Source organism: Muntiacus reevesi, chromosome 1, assembly GCF_963930625.1.
Source record: "Muntiacus reevesi chromosome 1, mMunRee1.1, whole genome shotgun sequence".
Taxonomy (NCBI): Eukaryota; Metazoa; Chordata; class Mammalia; order Artiodactyla; family Cervidae; genus Muntiacus; species Muntiacus reevesi.
This window is the reverse complement of record NC_089249.1, coordinates 158,273,644-158,289,694: the sequence shown is the minus strand read 5'-3', so window position 1 is coordinate 158,289,694 and position 16,051 is coordinate 158,273,644. Positions and strand designations below refer to the sequence as shown.

General features: G+C 41.5%; 2 protein-coding genes across 2 annotated transcripts in view; one reads left to right on the top strand and one right to left on the bottom strand.

Moving 5' to 3' along the window:
• Positions 1 to 608: 608 nt before the first annotated feature.
• On the top strand, positions 609 to 2,196 carry TEX38 (testis expressed 38). The gene is made up of 2 exons (XM_065929297.1): positions 609 to 645; positions 1,586 to 2,196. Exons 1-2 carry the CDS (start codon positions 609 to 611, stop codon positions 2,194 to 2,196), a joined length of 648 nt encoding a protein of 215 aa, XP_065785369.1.
• A 1,730-nt stretch (positions 2,197 to 3,926) lies between these two features.
• The window catches only part of EFCAB14 (EF-hand calcium binding domain 14), a 41,404-nt gene continuing 29,279 nt past the window's right edge, over positions 3,927 to 16,051 (bottom strand). The window contains exons 8-11 of the mRNA XM_065913684.1: positions 14,877 to 14,963; positions 12,480 to 12,591; positions 11,428 to 11,553; positions 3,927 to 7,385 (exon numbers count right to left, since the gene is read on the bottom strand). Coding sequence (XP_065769756.1) covers positions 7,210 to 7,385; positions 11,428 to 11,553; positions 12,480 to 12,591; positions 14,877 to 14,963 — 501 coding nt within the window. The 3' untranslated portion in view covers positions 3,927 to 7,209. The remainder of the gene's footprint in view (positions 7,386 to 11,427; positions 11,554 to 12,479; positions 12,592 to 14,876; positions 14,964 to 16,051) is intronic.

Sequence of the window (16,051 nt, the reverse complement as noted above, 5' to 3'; positions counted from 1 at the left end):
CATCTAGTCAGAAGGGAAACGTATGAAGGATGGGGAGGAAGGTGAGGCTGGAAGGGGATGTAGGGACAGATGGTGGGAAGCTCCCATAGGGCCAGATGCCTCAGAAACATTTGCCAACACTTGGCTGAAGGAAAGTAATTAAACAAAAGAGATTGTAAGAGCCAAGGAAGGAGGTGATAATCATAGAAGACTTGAGGTCAGGGCTGCCCACTGCTCTGGGTGTACCCTGTCCCAGTCCCCATTTGGGACAGGTATCCATCAACTTTTTCTTAAAGCCTAGGGACACAAAAAGCCGCTGAGGGCCCTAGGACCCTGTCCTGGAGGCTGCTCTGTGGGTCAGGGGTAGAGGACCAACAATTCAGAGCGTGGGTCAGGCCCTGGTACAAGCAGTAGAGGTGCACAATGTCCAGAAAACACCACTGGTGGAGTCCCTTCCTTCCATTGGACTTTATAAATGCTGCCGCTGAATGCTCAGTGTTCGGAACTCAGTGACCCGCCTTTAAGGAACAATGGGGTCTGGGCATTCTGGGGACTCCTATTGGCTAAACAGATGAGTAGGGGAGCTCCCTCTCCCCAGAGCCACCAGTGAGTTACCAAGATTTGACTGTATGGATCCCCAAAGGGAGGACCTCAGCCTCCCTGGTGGTAAATGCGCTCCCTCCCCAAACCCCTGCTGCTTGCTTTGTGCCCTTAGGCTTGGGGGCACTCAGGGAAGACCTTTTGCCTGGATGGGAGTGATGACAGCCTGCATGGAAGAGTATTAGAGTTGGGACAGGGTTTACTCTAGAAAACCATGGATTTCTTGAGGGCAGAGGCCATGTATCTCTGCCTACCCAGAGAATATCCCAGGACCATCTCAATTGAATGGTTAGGGTTTGGCGAAATGGGATGGGATACTGGTGTCCCATCCACTGGTAAACTGCTACTTTCTTGATGGACTTTGCCTGCAGTGAAGCTTCTTATTCTGATGTTTTGGATGGGCCAGGGTTGGGATCCAGAGGCTTGAGTAAGCCTGGGCAGCATGCTTCTCTAAACCTTACTTCCCTTATCTGTGAAGGGCTAAAGGTGGACTCTTAAGCTCTCTGAAAATTCTGTTTTGACTGAATAAAAGAATGATGAGGCAAGTTAATGAGAAGAATAGGAAGGAATGGAGAGAGTGGTTAAATGGAGGAGTTGTTCAGTCGCTAAGTCGTATCCGACTTTGCGACCCCATGGATTACAGCACACCAGGCTTTCCTGTCCCTCACTGTCTCCCAGAGTTTGCTCAAACTCATGTCCGTTGAGTCAATGATGCCATCCAACCATCTCATCCTCAGTCATCCCCTTCTCCTGCCCTCAATCTTTCCCAGCATCAGCGTCTTTTCCAATGAGTGGTCTCTTCGCATCAAGTGGCCAAAGTATAGGAGCTTCAGCTTTAGCATCAGTCCTTCCATTGAGTATTCAGAATTGATTTCCTTTAGGATTGACTGGTTTGATAAGTGGAGGGGATGATTGGTGAAAGGGCTAAGGAGAGGAACGAGAAACAGCTGAGACTCCCCAAACTACACCTTTCAGCCAGCTTATTCTTTTTTCTTATTGCCTTTAGTGTGGGTGTCACTGTACTTTGGATTCCTGGGGCTGTGTTCTGTGGTAACTGGCAGCTGCATTCTCTTTCTGCACTGGAGGAAGAACCTGCGGCGGGAAGAGCGTGCCCAGGAGTGGGTGGAGGTGATGAGAGCAGCCACATTCACGTACAGCCCGCTGTTGTACTGGATTAACAAGCGACGGCACTATGGCATGAACACAGCCATCAATACTGGCCCTACCCCTGCTTCCACCAAGACTGCGACTGACATCCAGAGTTCAGATCGCCCCTGGGAGCTGGATGTCCCTGAGAGCAGGAGCTATGCTGCTCAAGACAGCAGCCCCAAGGTGGAGGCCCCTGGCCCCCTGCAACCTGCAGTGCAGCCTCCCCCACAGCAGCCCCTACCTTCTTCCCCAATGCTGCGGCCCCAGGCCAGCTCCCCATTCCCAATTCCCATCTTTCAGGAGGTGCCCTCTGCCCTCTCCCTGTGTAACCTACCCCCGATGCTGAACCACTCGGTCTCCTACCCTTTGGCCACCTGTCCTCAAAGGAATGTCCACTTCAGTTCCCTCCCCACAATGGCCCAGGGGGACCACTGCTTGAATGCCAAGCCCTTTGCTTCAGAACTGTAGCCTCCTCTCACTGAGGATGGGAGCTGGAGGTATCGGGGGCAGAACAGGAAATAGAGCTGACCTCAGGGAGGTGGTATTGACACAAGGTCAGGGCCCATGTGGATGTCACCTAATGAAAGATTTAAAAAGTCCAAGGCTCCATGTGTCTCATTTGTTGTTAGGAGGGCAGTGTCTGATGGGGGGCATTTTGCAAACCAAGCTAAAGTTCAGTCTCACCAACACCAGTGGGAATGGCTGTGGGGAGACACATTGAGCCAGTACCTGTGATGGGCTCAAAATCCCTCTATCTGTTATTTCAGAACAAAACCATGTGCCAGACCCTGGGTTAGGTGCCCAAAGGCACTGCTGTTCTGTGGGACACTGCGCACAGCCACAAGAGTGACAGTCACTGAGGATGCATGAGCCATGGTGATTCGTAGTGGCCAAAACAAGTCAGTATGAAATCTATGAACCACACTGCACTGCCCCGCTTCAATTGCATTCTTCGTTAACATCTATGATGTATTGTCTCTACATTATTTCTAAAACAAGAACACTGTCAAACAGATATCACCACCTTTCTCTTTCAGATCAGGAGTTTCCAAGGGCATTTCACATATCATTTAAAAAAATATTTATTTTGGCTGTGCTGGGTCTTGGTTGTGGCACATGGGATCTTTATTTGAGGCATGTGAACTCTTAGTAGTGGCATGTGGTATCTAGTTCCCTGACCAGGGTTCAAACCCAGACCCTCTGCATTGGGAGCACAGAGTCTTAAGCCATCGGACCACCAGGGAAGTCTGTCATATCACATTGCAGTCTCAAATTTATGTCTGCCTGGCATCAAAAGTTCCTGATTTTTCCACCATTCACCATGGTCTCCATTCCCTAATGTCTTCTTTGAAAACTTCTTGGAAAATGATTTGTGTGTGTAGGGCATGATTAACTTGGTTCAGATTGACTTGGCAGAGGGCTGGCGAATGAACCTCCTAAAAGTACCCTTTAAAAAAAAAAAAAAATCTTAAAGGGATTCATGGCTTCTCCCAAAGTTAAGATCCAGTGCATGTGAATATTATTTTTTGCATCTTCTGGAAACTATTCTAAAAGGAGAGACAAAGATAATACTGGCTATTGGATCCCAGTTCAAATCTAAGAAAACCTAGTTCTGCTCCAGGATATAAAATTTTCCTTCACTTTGGAAATAAGAAAATCCCCTTACTGTATTTATGAGCTAGGCTTTATGTATGGTTTTTCTTGAGAGGAAAGGCCTCCCAGATTGTGTGTGTGTGTGTAATCCCACAATCTAGCAACCATGTAGAGCTAATTAAAAATTTTTTCTCTTGTGTGAAAAAAGCCCCAGCCTCTTCCTCTATGACCCTTATATTGCAATGGATTTCAAACCTTCTTCCTTTGTTTTTCCTGAAGACATGAAGTATTTCCTGTAAACAGGTTCCTATAAGTGAACCTCAAAATAAAAAGCAGGGCTAAGTGGAACTTCCCTGGTTGATGCAGAGTCAGGGGCTTTACTCTTCCCTCATCCTGCCCACATCCCCACAGTTGCCAAAACGCCTTCAGTTCTTCGGGCCAAATTGGGCAAATCTGCAGATTCTTCAGTGTTACTTTCTGTCCACCATCTGTTAGGCTTTGCATTCAAAAGGAGGAAGGAGTCCATAAAAATGGATCAAAGTAGATTTTTTTTCTTATTAATGGGGGGGGGCAGCGCACGCATGAGTCTTTAATCATGGACACAGTGGAAGAAAAAAGCAATGTTTAATTTAGATAAATTAAAATGGTTTTATTACTGATATGAAATTATCAAAGCCCAAATTAAGTGATGGAAATCTTGAATTCACTCCCTAAACAGAACCAAAACTGCTTAAACATTACCAAAATAGCTCCACTAAAGCAAAGTAGATTTACATTTCTTAATATGAGAAAACAACAAGGTAGGTTAGGTTCGTATAACAAACAATATACGCTCTATAAAATCTCAGAACACCCAAATGTGTTCTGGTTTGGATATGAGAGAGGACCCACATCTAACTGGTGGTGTGTTGGTAAGCAAGCCAATGAGGTGTGTAGCAAACAAAAGCTGTCACTAAAAACAGCTCAACAGCAGGCCATCATGAGTATGAGCCCATCTCAGTCAAAATCTTCAACTGTGACCACTGAGACCAGAGTGGGAAGGGGGGCAAATGGGGCTCTGTCCAGCAACAAACTGGGGGAATGCCGAAGGCAGGGAAAGCAGCTAGCAGCAGGTGGACAACGTCCACTCTTCTGCTGTGCTGTAACAGACACAACCCTAAGAGCCAGGCCCTTCTCAGCCTGAAAGATGACACTACTATTTAGGGATCTAAGCCAGTTTCTCTCTTCGAGTCTTCTCTTCCTTTAATATATTGCCCCTCGATTTATGGGGGAGTCTCTCAAAAGAAAAACAGGACCAAGAAGTCAAGCTTTAGGTAACTTAGGAAAGCAGTAGGAGCTGCCAGAATGAAGAGATAAAAAAGCATTTGAAATGAAAACCGAAACCAAAACTACTAATTCTACTCAGCCTTCCTCTCAGGATTGAGGTGTGGCAGGTTAGGCTTGATTACAGATCAACACACGTTGGGTAAATTAAGACAACTTTCAAATAAAAATCCCAAATTAATACTGAACGATACTGATTCATGCTGATGTATGGTAAAAACAAACATAATATTGTAAAGCAATTATCCTCCAATTAAAAATAAAAAAATAATGAACAATACAGGCTTATGGGGATTCTTTTTTTAAGCCGACAAACATGCTTAACTTAGAACAAAGGAGTTCAAGATGTCTTAGTTCTACCTGGGAGATATAGCACTTCCCCAGGTGGTATGACAAGGGTATTCACAGGTCTAAGAGTGTAGAGGAACACCTCTGCCAAATCTGATAGGGGAGAGGATGGTACCATCCACCTTGAGGTGGGAAGAACAGAGGATAAACTAAAAAGCACAGCTGATGCAAAAGAAAAGTACACACAAAGAGTAAAGGTGTCCTCAAAGTGTTTGCCTATGAATAAGAATTTGAAACTAAAAAGGACAAGCTATATTACCCTCAAGTATATTTCATATAAATCAATTCTCAAAAAATACCTTCCAGGTATGGACATATTATTTATGGTACACTATATACAGATATAGCAGTATAGTTTATTGCTAGAATTTCATTTGGTTGTTACAAAATTTGCAAGGGTATATATATATTAAAAAGGGGGGGGGGCATGAAAGGCAGTCAGAAGACTAAGTATCTTCAAGTTACCTAAAGTGCCAGACTAATTTTATACTATATTTAAACCTTTCCAAGAACATAAAATAGCACAGAGAGGTGAAGGAATTAGAAACATGAGCCATATGAGGTAAGCAGACACATTCATGGGAAAAGACTTCATCCTGCCTTAACTCTAAATTTTAATATCTCCAGAGAAAAAGAAAGGTTAGCCAACACCAAGCTGAACATCATATGAAGAAAAAAACCAGCCCTTAAAACATTTAAAGGTGCTCAACTATATCCATGGCTAACAGGGAAACTTGGACAAAGTGAAAATGGAAACTAGCTCTACTAAAGAAGTCTGAAGGCTTCTCTAGTTTCTCCCTGACTTGGCCAACAGCACAGTTAAATTCTTCAGTTTCCCTTTTGTGTAGCCTGAAGGTTGCTTCTAAGGTCAACACAGCACAACATAGGTGACAAGGAGAAACAATTCCTTCTAGTCCAGGGACCTTTAGTACCAGGGCTACAAAAGTATTTAATGGGAGGATTATACTTGCTTGTATTAGATTTGAAAAAACTTGCTGCCATCATGTGAAGCCCCTATTCCAGGCCTGCCTGCCATGTTCTCTGGACAGAAAGCCTCTAGTTATTTCTGCGCTGCAGTTGTAAGGAAATGTAACATGATTTTAGGCGTTTCATTTTACAACCTTTTTGGCCTTGGTCAGCCCACAGAGGAACACATTAGGTTCTTGGTTAGCCCCCAGGTAAAAATCTCAAGAAGTTTCCTGGATCAGAATTAGAGGCAGTGCTTTCTTCTACAGTTCCTGAGTCGCCAGGCTGAGACAGTGGCCAAGGGACTGCGGCCCTGCCATTCAGAATGGAGACAGTATCAGAGGTGAAAGTCTGGTTAGAGCTTAAAGGTAGACTTGAGTGGATGGGTGGGGGAAGATAATCTAGTTCACTCAAGGGGGGAAATGTGGCTCCTACTGGATTAACTTTTTATGCATATAAACCCTGAAACAGGATTAAAATGAGAAAATCCCCAACAAGACTTCTGGTTCACAGGCTGGGATTAGCTGAGAGGACAGAACAAATAGCCAGATCTTACCTTCCTGAGTCTAGAGGCAGCCCTGTCCCCACAGTGTCCGCTCCCTAAATCTATTCCCCCCAGCACCAGGCCACACCCCATGGCAGCACCTAAAGATGTCTTAAGGAGATGGGGACATAGCTTCAAGCTGCTACCAGGTAAGATTAGCAATTTTTAATAACAAGTCATTTGTTCACATCCTGTTTCAAACCATTCTTCCCACTTCTCACAAAATATGCACGACTCTTTCAATTTAAATATTTACAAACAGAAAAGGTCTATCTGCTGAAGGAAAGACATTTTCTGAGTCTGTATAAAGTGCAGCTAATTTAAGGCAAATTTATGTGAAATATAAAAGGTGGCTTAGTCTCGCTATATACACATTTTCCAGTTTTAAAAGATAAGGTCTCCTCCCGTCAGAAAAAGGAAAGAGAAAAAAAGAGGACTTGACTTTTTTTCTGGCAATTTTAAAATTAAGATCTTACTGGTTTTAGGAAATCATAGATTTCTGAATATTATAAGTAAAATGGTCTTTTTTTTTAAAAAAATAACTTTTATATAGCTTTTTCAAACAAGTTAAAAGGTGACAATGTGTCTGCTATTGTAGTTTGGAGGACTGGAGGATTGATGAGTAGGTAAAAGGATTGTTTTGGTTAGCTGAGCAGATAATAGGTAGTCCACAGCATACATCCACTTCTGAAATGAGCTTGATGAGACTAGATACCTAAAGCTGCTCTCAGCTCCAGGAATGAGTATCTTCCATCTCCATCAGAATCAAACTCTCTCAAATGCTCTGGTTCTGGCCCAACAGACTCTAAGGAGTCCTCGATTTCCCGGTAGGTCAGTTTCCCATCCACATCCTGGCCAGTCTTACGGAATAAGCCCTGAAGATCTGTTAAAAAGGAATCACAAAAACACATATATACCTATATGCATAGCTAAATTTAGTTAACAGTTTAAAAAGTAGTCTCAACTGAATTTAGAGCACTAAAAGAAAAGCTACTTTGCAGACTTTGTTCCCCAGAGGTAAACTTTAAGGTCTTACCAAATCTCAAAGAGGAATTCTCTTTGCTTTTTAAATTTTTATTTATTTATTTTTGGCTGTGCTGGGTCTTTGTTGCCTTGTGCAGACCTCTCCACTTGTGGCAAGTGGAGGCTGCTCTTGGTTGTGGTGAGTGGGCTTCTCACTGAGGTGGCTTCCCTTGCTGTGGAGCACAGGCTCCCGGTGAGCAGCCTTCAGTAGCTGTAGCAGCTGTGACACATGGGGCTTAGTTGCTCCGTGGCATGTGGGATCTTCTTGGACCAGGGATCAAACCTGGTCCCCCAGCACTGCAGGTGGAGTCCTATCTGCTGAGCCACCAGAGAAGTCCCTGAAAGACTAATTCTTGATCCTTTAAGGATGAGAGAATACTGTAGGGCACCATCCTCCCAAAATAGAAGCAGTGACAGACAATCACAGGAGAAGTGAATGGACTAACTTTCTCTCTATTCAGGGCCTTTCTTTAAGATTTTCCAGATTTTATTCTTATGTTGAAGGGGTGGAAGGGACTGCAGAAGCCTAAAGAGCTAACTGATAGGAGCTCTGATGGTCTATAAAACAGACTATGGCATACTGTCAATTCAATAGTTATTATATAATCCAGTAGTTCCATTCCTAGGGTATTAACTCAAGAGAAATGAAAACGTGCGTCTACACAAAAAGCTGTAAATGAGTGTTCATAGCTTCATTGTTCCTAGTAGTCAAAATGCAGTATATCCATAGGATGGAATATTATTCAGTCAAAAAAGGAATGCAATATTGTTGCACGCCACAAAATAGATAAACCTTGAAAACACTGTGCTAAGTGAAAGAAGCATATTGAAAGAAAGAAGCACACATAAGACCATGTATTACATGATTCGACTTACATGAAACACCCAGAATTGGCAAATCCAAAGAGAAAGTGGTTGAGAGATTAGTGGTTGCCAGGGGTTGGGGGAAGGGGGATAATAGGATGTGACTATTCTCTTTCTGAGACTCACCTTCCCCACTCTCCCACCCTGCCCAAGAGTGGGCTCTGTAATGAATACCTAGGAGGGCCAACTGTTTATATAATGTTTAACAAGGGCTTGACTGTGTACCCATGGAATGAGTTAGTATTAATTATTCAGTCTCTAGAACAGACTTATGGACATGGGGGAGTGGGGAAAGAGAGGGTGACAAATGGAGATAGTAGCATGGAAACATATAGATAGCCAGTGGGAATTTGCTACATGACTCAGGAAACTCCAACCAGGGCTCTATGACAACCTAGAAGGGTGAGAAGGGGTGAGAGGCAGGAGGGAGGTTCAAGAGGGAGGGGACATATGTATACTTATAGTTGAGTCATGTTGATGTATGGCAGAAACCAACACAATATTGTAAAGTAGTTATCCTTTAATTAAACATAAACAATAGAAAAAAATAGATTTAGTCTCTAATACCAGAGAATAGCACTGTTAAGCAATTTTGTAGACAACCTTTTGTGTAAGTCCCTACTTTCAGTCCTAAGAGCCCCAGCAAAGCAGCTATATAAAGCTCTCTGAAAACCAGGAAAGCAATGAGACACTTGTTCCCAATTCCTGCCACCAAGTGGTCAACTGGAAAATGTTTTTTTTGTGTGTGTGCATGTGTGTACACACGGGGCATGAATTTATATAATGTGCTAAGCACTCTGCAAGAGTATTCTAATAAAAATCAGATTGTTGCCTCAGGTCATTAAAAAAATGTAGTCATTCAAAAGTGTGCACCACCTATATTAGGGATTAAAGTATAAACGTTAAGATGGCTATTTCTTAATCTGCTCTAACAGTCTTTCTTCTTTTTATTTCATCAATTCTTGATGTAAAAATGAAGAGCAGGAGGAGGCAACTTGTGTTGCCAACAAACACAACTGAACACTCTCTCCTGTCTCCCTAGGAAACAGAAAGAAAAAAAATGGGGATAGGGAAGAAAGTATTTAAATAGCAATATAAATTAAAAAAAATTTTTTTTAATTGAATGATAATTGCTTTACCGAATTAGGTTGTTTCCTGTCAAATATCAACATGAATCAGCCACAGGTATACATATGTCCCCTCCTTCTCAACCTCCCTCCCGCCTCTCACCCCTTCCCACCCCTCTAGGTTGTCACAGAGCCCTGGTTTGAGTTTCCTGAGCCATACAGCAAATTCCCACTGGCTATCTATTTTACATATGGTAATGGAAGTTTCCATGTTACTCTCTCCTTACATCTCACCCTCTCTTTCCTCCCCCGCCATGTCCGTAAATCTGTTCTCTGTGTCTGCTTCTCCATTGCTGCCCTGCAAATAAATTCATCAGTACCATCTTTCTAGATTCCATATATATATGTTAGTATACAATACTTATCTTTCTCTTTCTGACTTACTTCACTCTGTACAATAGGCTCTAGGTTCATCCACCTCATTTGAACTCAAATTAAATGGCAATGTAAATTTAAGTCGTCTATGCTTTAAGAATTAATTGTAACCTGTAGATAACTTTATTCATTTAACAAATATTCACATGTCCCAGGCATGAGGATAGGGGCCCTCAAGTTAAATATTATAACTCCCCAGGAAATTACAACAGTGTGACCTGTGCAAACATAAGACACTATGAGTACACCATGGAATATTACTCAGCTGTTAAAAAGAATTCATTCAAATCAGTTCTAATGAGATGGATGAAACTGGAGCCCATTATACAGAGTGAAGTAAGCCAGAAAGATAAAGAACATTACAGTGTACTAACACATAAATATGGAATTTAGAAAGATGGTAATGATAACCCTATATGCAAAATAGAAAAAGAGACACAGAAGTACAGAACAGACTTTTGAACTCTGTGGGAGAAGGTGAGGGTGGGATTTCGAAAGAACAGCATGTATATTATCTATAGTGAAACAGATCACCAGCCCAGGTGGGATGCATGAGACAAGTGCTCGGGCCTGGTGCACTGGGAAGACCCAGAGGAATCGGGTGGAGAAGGAGGTGGGAGGGGGGATCGGGATGGGGAATACATGTAACTCCATGGCTGATTCATGTCAATGTATGACAAAACCCACTGAAATGTTGTGAAGTAATTAGCCTCCAACTAAAAAAAAAAAAAAAAAAAAAGATGCTGTGAGTACACACACAGGTGGAGCCTAGTCCCGTCCTGGGAGGTTAAGAAAATGTTTTCTGGTGGAAAGGTTTCTAAAGTGAGGTGAAGAGTCAGGCAGAGAGGGTGATAGGAATGGGTGATTTTCCAGGCAGTTAGCAAGTGCAAAATCAGGAGACCAAACACCACAAAGAGGGACGGAACACACACTGCTGGAAGCAAGGCAAACATATTTCTCTGTGAATCAGATCCTTCCTACTAACATTTATCTTGCCGATTTTCAGCCAAAGACCCCTCATTTTTGGAGGACTTCTGACAAACAGGGTCAACTTTTACTTTACTTTGCTAGTCTCGTAGTATTATGTTTGCTTGTCTTTTTCACTGGACTGTTATACCCGTGGGGAAAGTGAGACTGTATCTTCTTATACTGTATTCTTACTGCTTACACTGGGTCTAACTAGGTACTCATTGAATGACTGAAGACTCTAAAAAACATTCACAGAGAGATAACATAATGCAGTGTGGTTAAGAGTAAAAGTTTCGTTATCAAATTGCCTTGGTGTGAATTTTCCCTCATTAGTTACTGGCTGTATGGACTTCAGGCAATTCCCTATCGGTAAAATAGGTATAATACATGACTACTGATGGTCCCAGGATTGTTACCAGGATTATATGATATAATGCATATCAAGTATCTGGCCCACAGGAAGTTCTCAACAGTGTTAGATATCAATTTTTATCTTACAAGTTAAAAGAGTTAGAAAGCTACAACTTTGAGCTATTTCCTCAATCATTCCATAATATAAAATTTTACCTTCGATGCTAGAAATTCCTGGAAGGGAAGCAGGTCTTAGCTGGACAGCTTTCTCAATCTGGTCTCCAAGAGACCGTGGGAATTTTGGCAATGTTGATGGCTTTGATGTGAAATTCTGTATTTCCTCTGTAACAAACAATATACAGTTTTAGTATTACCAGTCTGATATAAAATTAAACCAATATTGAAGGTCACCTTCAAACTTCAATATTTAAGTTTGAAGCTGTGGTCCCAACTGGATGCTCTTACAGTTCAAGTTAGCATTATATGTGTTTAGAGGTTGAGAGTTCAAGCTGCAATGAGAAAAGCATTGGGGATTTGACATCGTAGGAACTCTGCTAAGAGCCTGATTGGAGGGTATGTGTCACCAGACTGGCTGTGCTGAAATAACGCTACCATACAATTATGTAGCACAATGGCCGGGCAAGGCCTCCCACTGTACTTTTGTCTCCCAAGTAAAAGAGAGCAACAGAAGTTGTATTGCTTTCCCCAAAATGAAAAGTACTTGTGGGTGGGTAGGGTCAAAACAAACATAATCTAGTGCCTTGGTTACATCATTAAGCAGCACCAGCAGAGGTTGATACAACTGCTGATATCGATTAGGTTATGTCCCTGCCTAAAGTCAAAGGCCCTTCCAACTCAATGATCCCACATTATTACTTGTTAATGGCTTTTCAGGAGGACTAATATTTATTTTTAAGTAAATTTTATGCACTTACAGAAATGAAGACTCCCATAAACAACATTTAGGGCTGGTTTAATACACACATGACAGTAATGTTTCTGCCTATAATTGGATGCAGACAGCATGGAAAAGTCTATTTCCAGCTAAACATTACCCATTCTTCCCTTAATAGACTGGAGTACAAATCATGTGCAAAATGGGCTTTTTCTAAATGAAAGCAAAGTGTAGCAGCTTCAACTCGGTGCGCTCGGGCATCATTCACTCCGTGCCATCAGTCCTGCCAGAACACCTTTCCCCATTCCCCGTGTGGGAGGCGAGCTGCCCAAGCCTGCGTGAAATATTCAGAAGCCAATCCTGAATATCTTACCTTCATTGGCAGTCTCTGGAGGCCTGCTGCTCTCAGGTTTGTTTGTGAGAGCACTTATCAGCTGCAGTTTTTCTCTAAGCTTAGATACCTGAGAAGCTGAACTATCTTCTTTCTGTCCAAAACAAAGATCACAGAAGATTTAAAGCAGAAGCAGGACCTCATCTGATTCTTCATGATATTCCCAAAGCCTAGTTAGCCTGTAGTTCTTGACCCCAAATAGGCTCCCCCTGAGGGCAATGAAGGAATGAATCAGTAATTACTAGAGACATCTTTAGTACTCAGTGTTGATGAGGGCTGGGCTGGATTTGAGTACAGACCATTCAGGGAATATTATGCCACAGATGATCTGATTCGCTGTGTGCACTTGGCAGCTGGGGAAGGCATGCATATGCCAGCAGTAAAGGAATGCACACTTGCTCAGGTGCCTTCATGACACCCATTTCCTAAATGGGCAGGATCCTCTTGTCTAGGAACTATTTCATACTAACTAAATAATTTTCCTGAGTAGCTTACTTCTCCTTGTGACTATACCACTTTAGGTAGATTTTCATGCTCTTATTACCTTAAAAAAAAAAAAAAAAGCAACCAGACCACAAGTATTCCCTTGATCTGCCTTTTTGTTCCCCATGATAACTATTCAACTGGTGGCAGGAACTGTTAGGAACATGAAAGAATTATAGTATTTCTAATTCAAGGCCTTACTTGTATCTTTAAAAAAAATTTTCCCCTTCCTCTGCCTCATTCCAGGATGATATAGTGGCATATAAAAATACAATTAATTATAAAATGAGAGAAGTCTGATTTCTGTGAGGTCAGTTCCTAACTGCATAGGCTAGTATGAAAGGTCCTGATCCTATGTCTAATTACAATATTGACCACTATATGTTTCTTTCATTCAACATATATTTACTTATTTCTCTCCTGTCCTTATTCTACACTAACAGTTACTGTATAGTAGAAGGAAATGGCAACCCACTCCAATAATCTTGCCTGGGAAATCCCATGGACAGAGGAATCTGGCAGGCTATAGTCCATGGGGTCACAAGAGTCAGACACTACTTAGCGACTAAACCACCACCATGGATCACTCTTTGTTTAGGGAATCAAAATATGGATATATATAGCTAAAACTAGGTACTAAATGCTTGAATAATTTATAGCAAGGAGAAATTGCACTTTGTTAGGATGCTTAGATGAGGCAGCACTAAGACATTGGGGTAACAGTTAAAAATCACAAAGTGTCAGAAAGTAAAGCCAAAAAATCCAGGCAAAAATGTGTACTAGCTCTATTTTATTCTGATATTTACTATCTGAATTGTTGTTGAAATCACTACTACTTTCTAATAGTAATCACCTGTTACTTTTTTTGTGCTCAACATTTTTATCTGGATCTTAAATTTCTCTTGTTATTCTCTAGGAGAAGTTCAAATTGTTTTTTTGGTAGTAGCAGTTAGAAAACTCAACAAAAACCTAGCTTATAAAGCACTAAAATCTTAATCTATGTGATTTTTATCTAGATAATACACAAAACTGTTAAGAACAAGTATAGATGGAAAGCATTACACTGAAAACTGTCGGACATATGGTTCATTTCCAAGTTCATTTCCTGTGAACTCACATCCTTGCGCTTATCAAATGCAATGTGCATATGAAATGATATTTCAGTCACTCAGCCACAATCTTCCTGGCTTTTTCTTTATCTTAACCCGGGTCTTATAATACTAATACTACACAATACTCTAATCACAGAGAATGTTGAAAACACCTTTTCTTTCCGGGGATATCAAAACATATCAGACTGTTTGTCTTATCTAGACAATATATCTGGGAGAAAGGAAAAAAGGGAAGGTACAAGGTGAAGGGAACTGGCTAAAGCTTAAAGGGACTCTGTATGCACTGAGATTACAATCTTTTCTTCCCTCTTCCATTCCCCCAAAGACTGTAATCTTAACAAGAAATAATTTTTAGTTTAGATACCATTTTTAGATAATTTATGCCTCTGCTTCCCATCAACAGTACAGAGAACTTACTGTCTTAGCTTAAAAGTCCCTTCCTTAGGGAAGTTTTCCTGTTCTATTAACACTCTGTGATATCCTATACTTTTCCTCTGTAGCACTTATATTCCACTCAATTATGTGTTAATGATCTTTTGACTGATGGACTTTGAGCTCCACCACAAGAGCAGTCACAAGTTTATCCTGCTCACTGTGGTCACCCCAGCTTCTAGCAGAGAGCTGGGCATGGGACAGGTGCCTGATCAAGTATTTACTTATTTACTAATATACTAATTACTGTGTCTTGAAATTTTCAGCAAAAAAGACTGACGTGCTTCCTTTGAGAAAGAAGCAGATGCCTATGCATTTACTCTTACTTCAGAGAAAGCCTCTTATTATTTACCTTTATGCCCTGGGATTTTACTGACTCTATTCTGTTGGTCACTTGATGCAAAGACTCTCTCTTCAGAGTGGCAGCTCTATCATTCACCTTAAAGGGTAAAAGGAACAAAACAAGAGAAGATTAAAGGAAAACATGAAAACTTAAGCAACGTTTAGGACTTTTTAAACAAACTTGCCAAACTTATTTAAAGGGTCTCAGAACACTCAACAGAAATACCAGCAGGAGAATAAGAGTAGGAGAAAGGTTTTAGAGAGACAAAGCTGAAACTGGTGTTTCTAGTTGTTTCCATCACAAACTTCAAAAAATGAGAGAACTTTAACCCAAAACCATGCTGGGTATGATACTTTTGGAGATGGTACTATTAGCAATTTCCTCTTCTGGAAAAAAATAGAGTGGGGAGGGGAGGGACAGTATGGGGAGCTTTAGGGCTGGTGAGTTTTCACAATAAGCCTTGAAAACCAACCTTCAAGGCCTAATACTCATCAAATCGCCCCAAATTCCTAGCTTCTACCATCCTTAGTTTAGCCAAGTTCAAAAGGACTTTTTGAAAGAAGGCTTCTTTAATCTTCGCAGCTTTGTAGTAAATTACACACCCCTGGAAAGGAGGAGGAATGGGTTCTCCTCCTCTAATCTCAAAGCCAAGGCCAGGCAACTTGCCAAGGCTGCACTGTGGCAGAGCCAGTTCAAAGGTTGTTTCCTATGTGCCAGAGCTTGACATTACTTGTGGGCTTGCGTCCAGCTTTGGCGGTTACTTGATTTACAGTGCAATGTCCTATATTTGGTTTCTATTTCTACATATGCCTATGTCTTTGCTGTATGAAATTTTTAAGGGTGGGGCTTGCAGCTATTAAAAAATAATCCACATGGATTTCAAACAGTGCATATGTGAAAGGTGATTTTTTAAAAAAGAAAAAAACCCCATCACATTTTATTTGCAATAACATAAAAATCAGTAAACCATACAATCTGTCAGCATCAGTGACTCAGTACATCATTCGGGCTCCTCTTGTATAAAATGAGAGGATGGACTCTATGATCTCTTTAGGGGAGGAGCTGGTCTGACATGACGTGTCTTAAACAGCTTTCCTGCAATGTCATTTCCTGACATTTTCTGCAAAGTCAGATGAAGACTGAAACAGGACAAGTCTGAAAGCCTAGTTTGGGTTTAAAAAAAC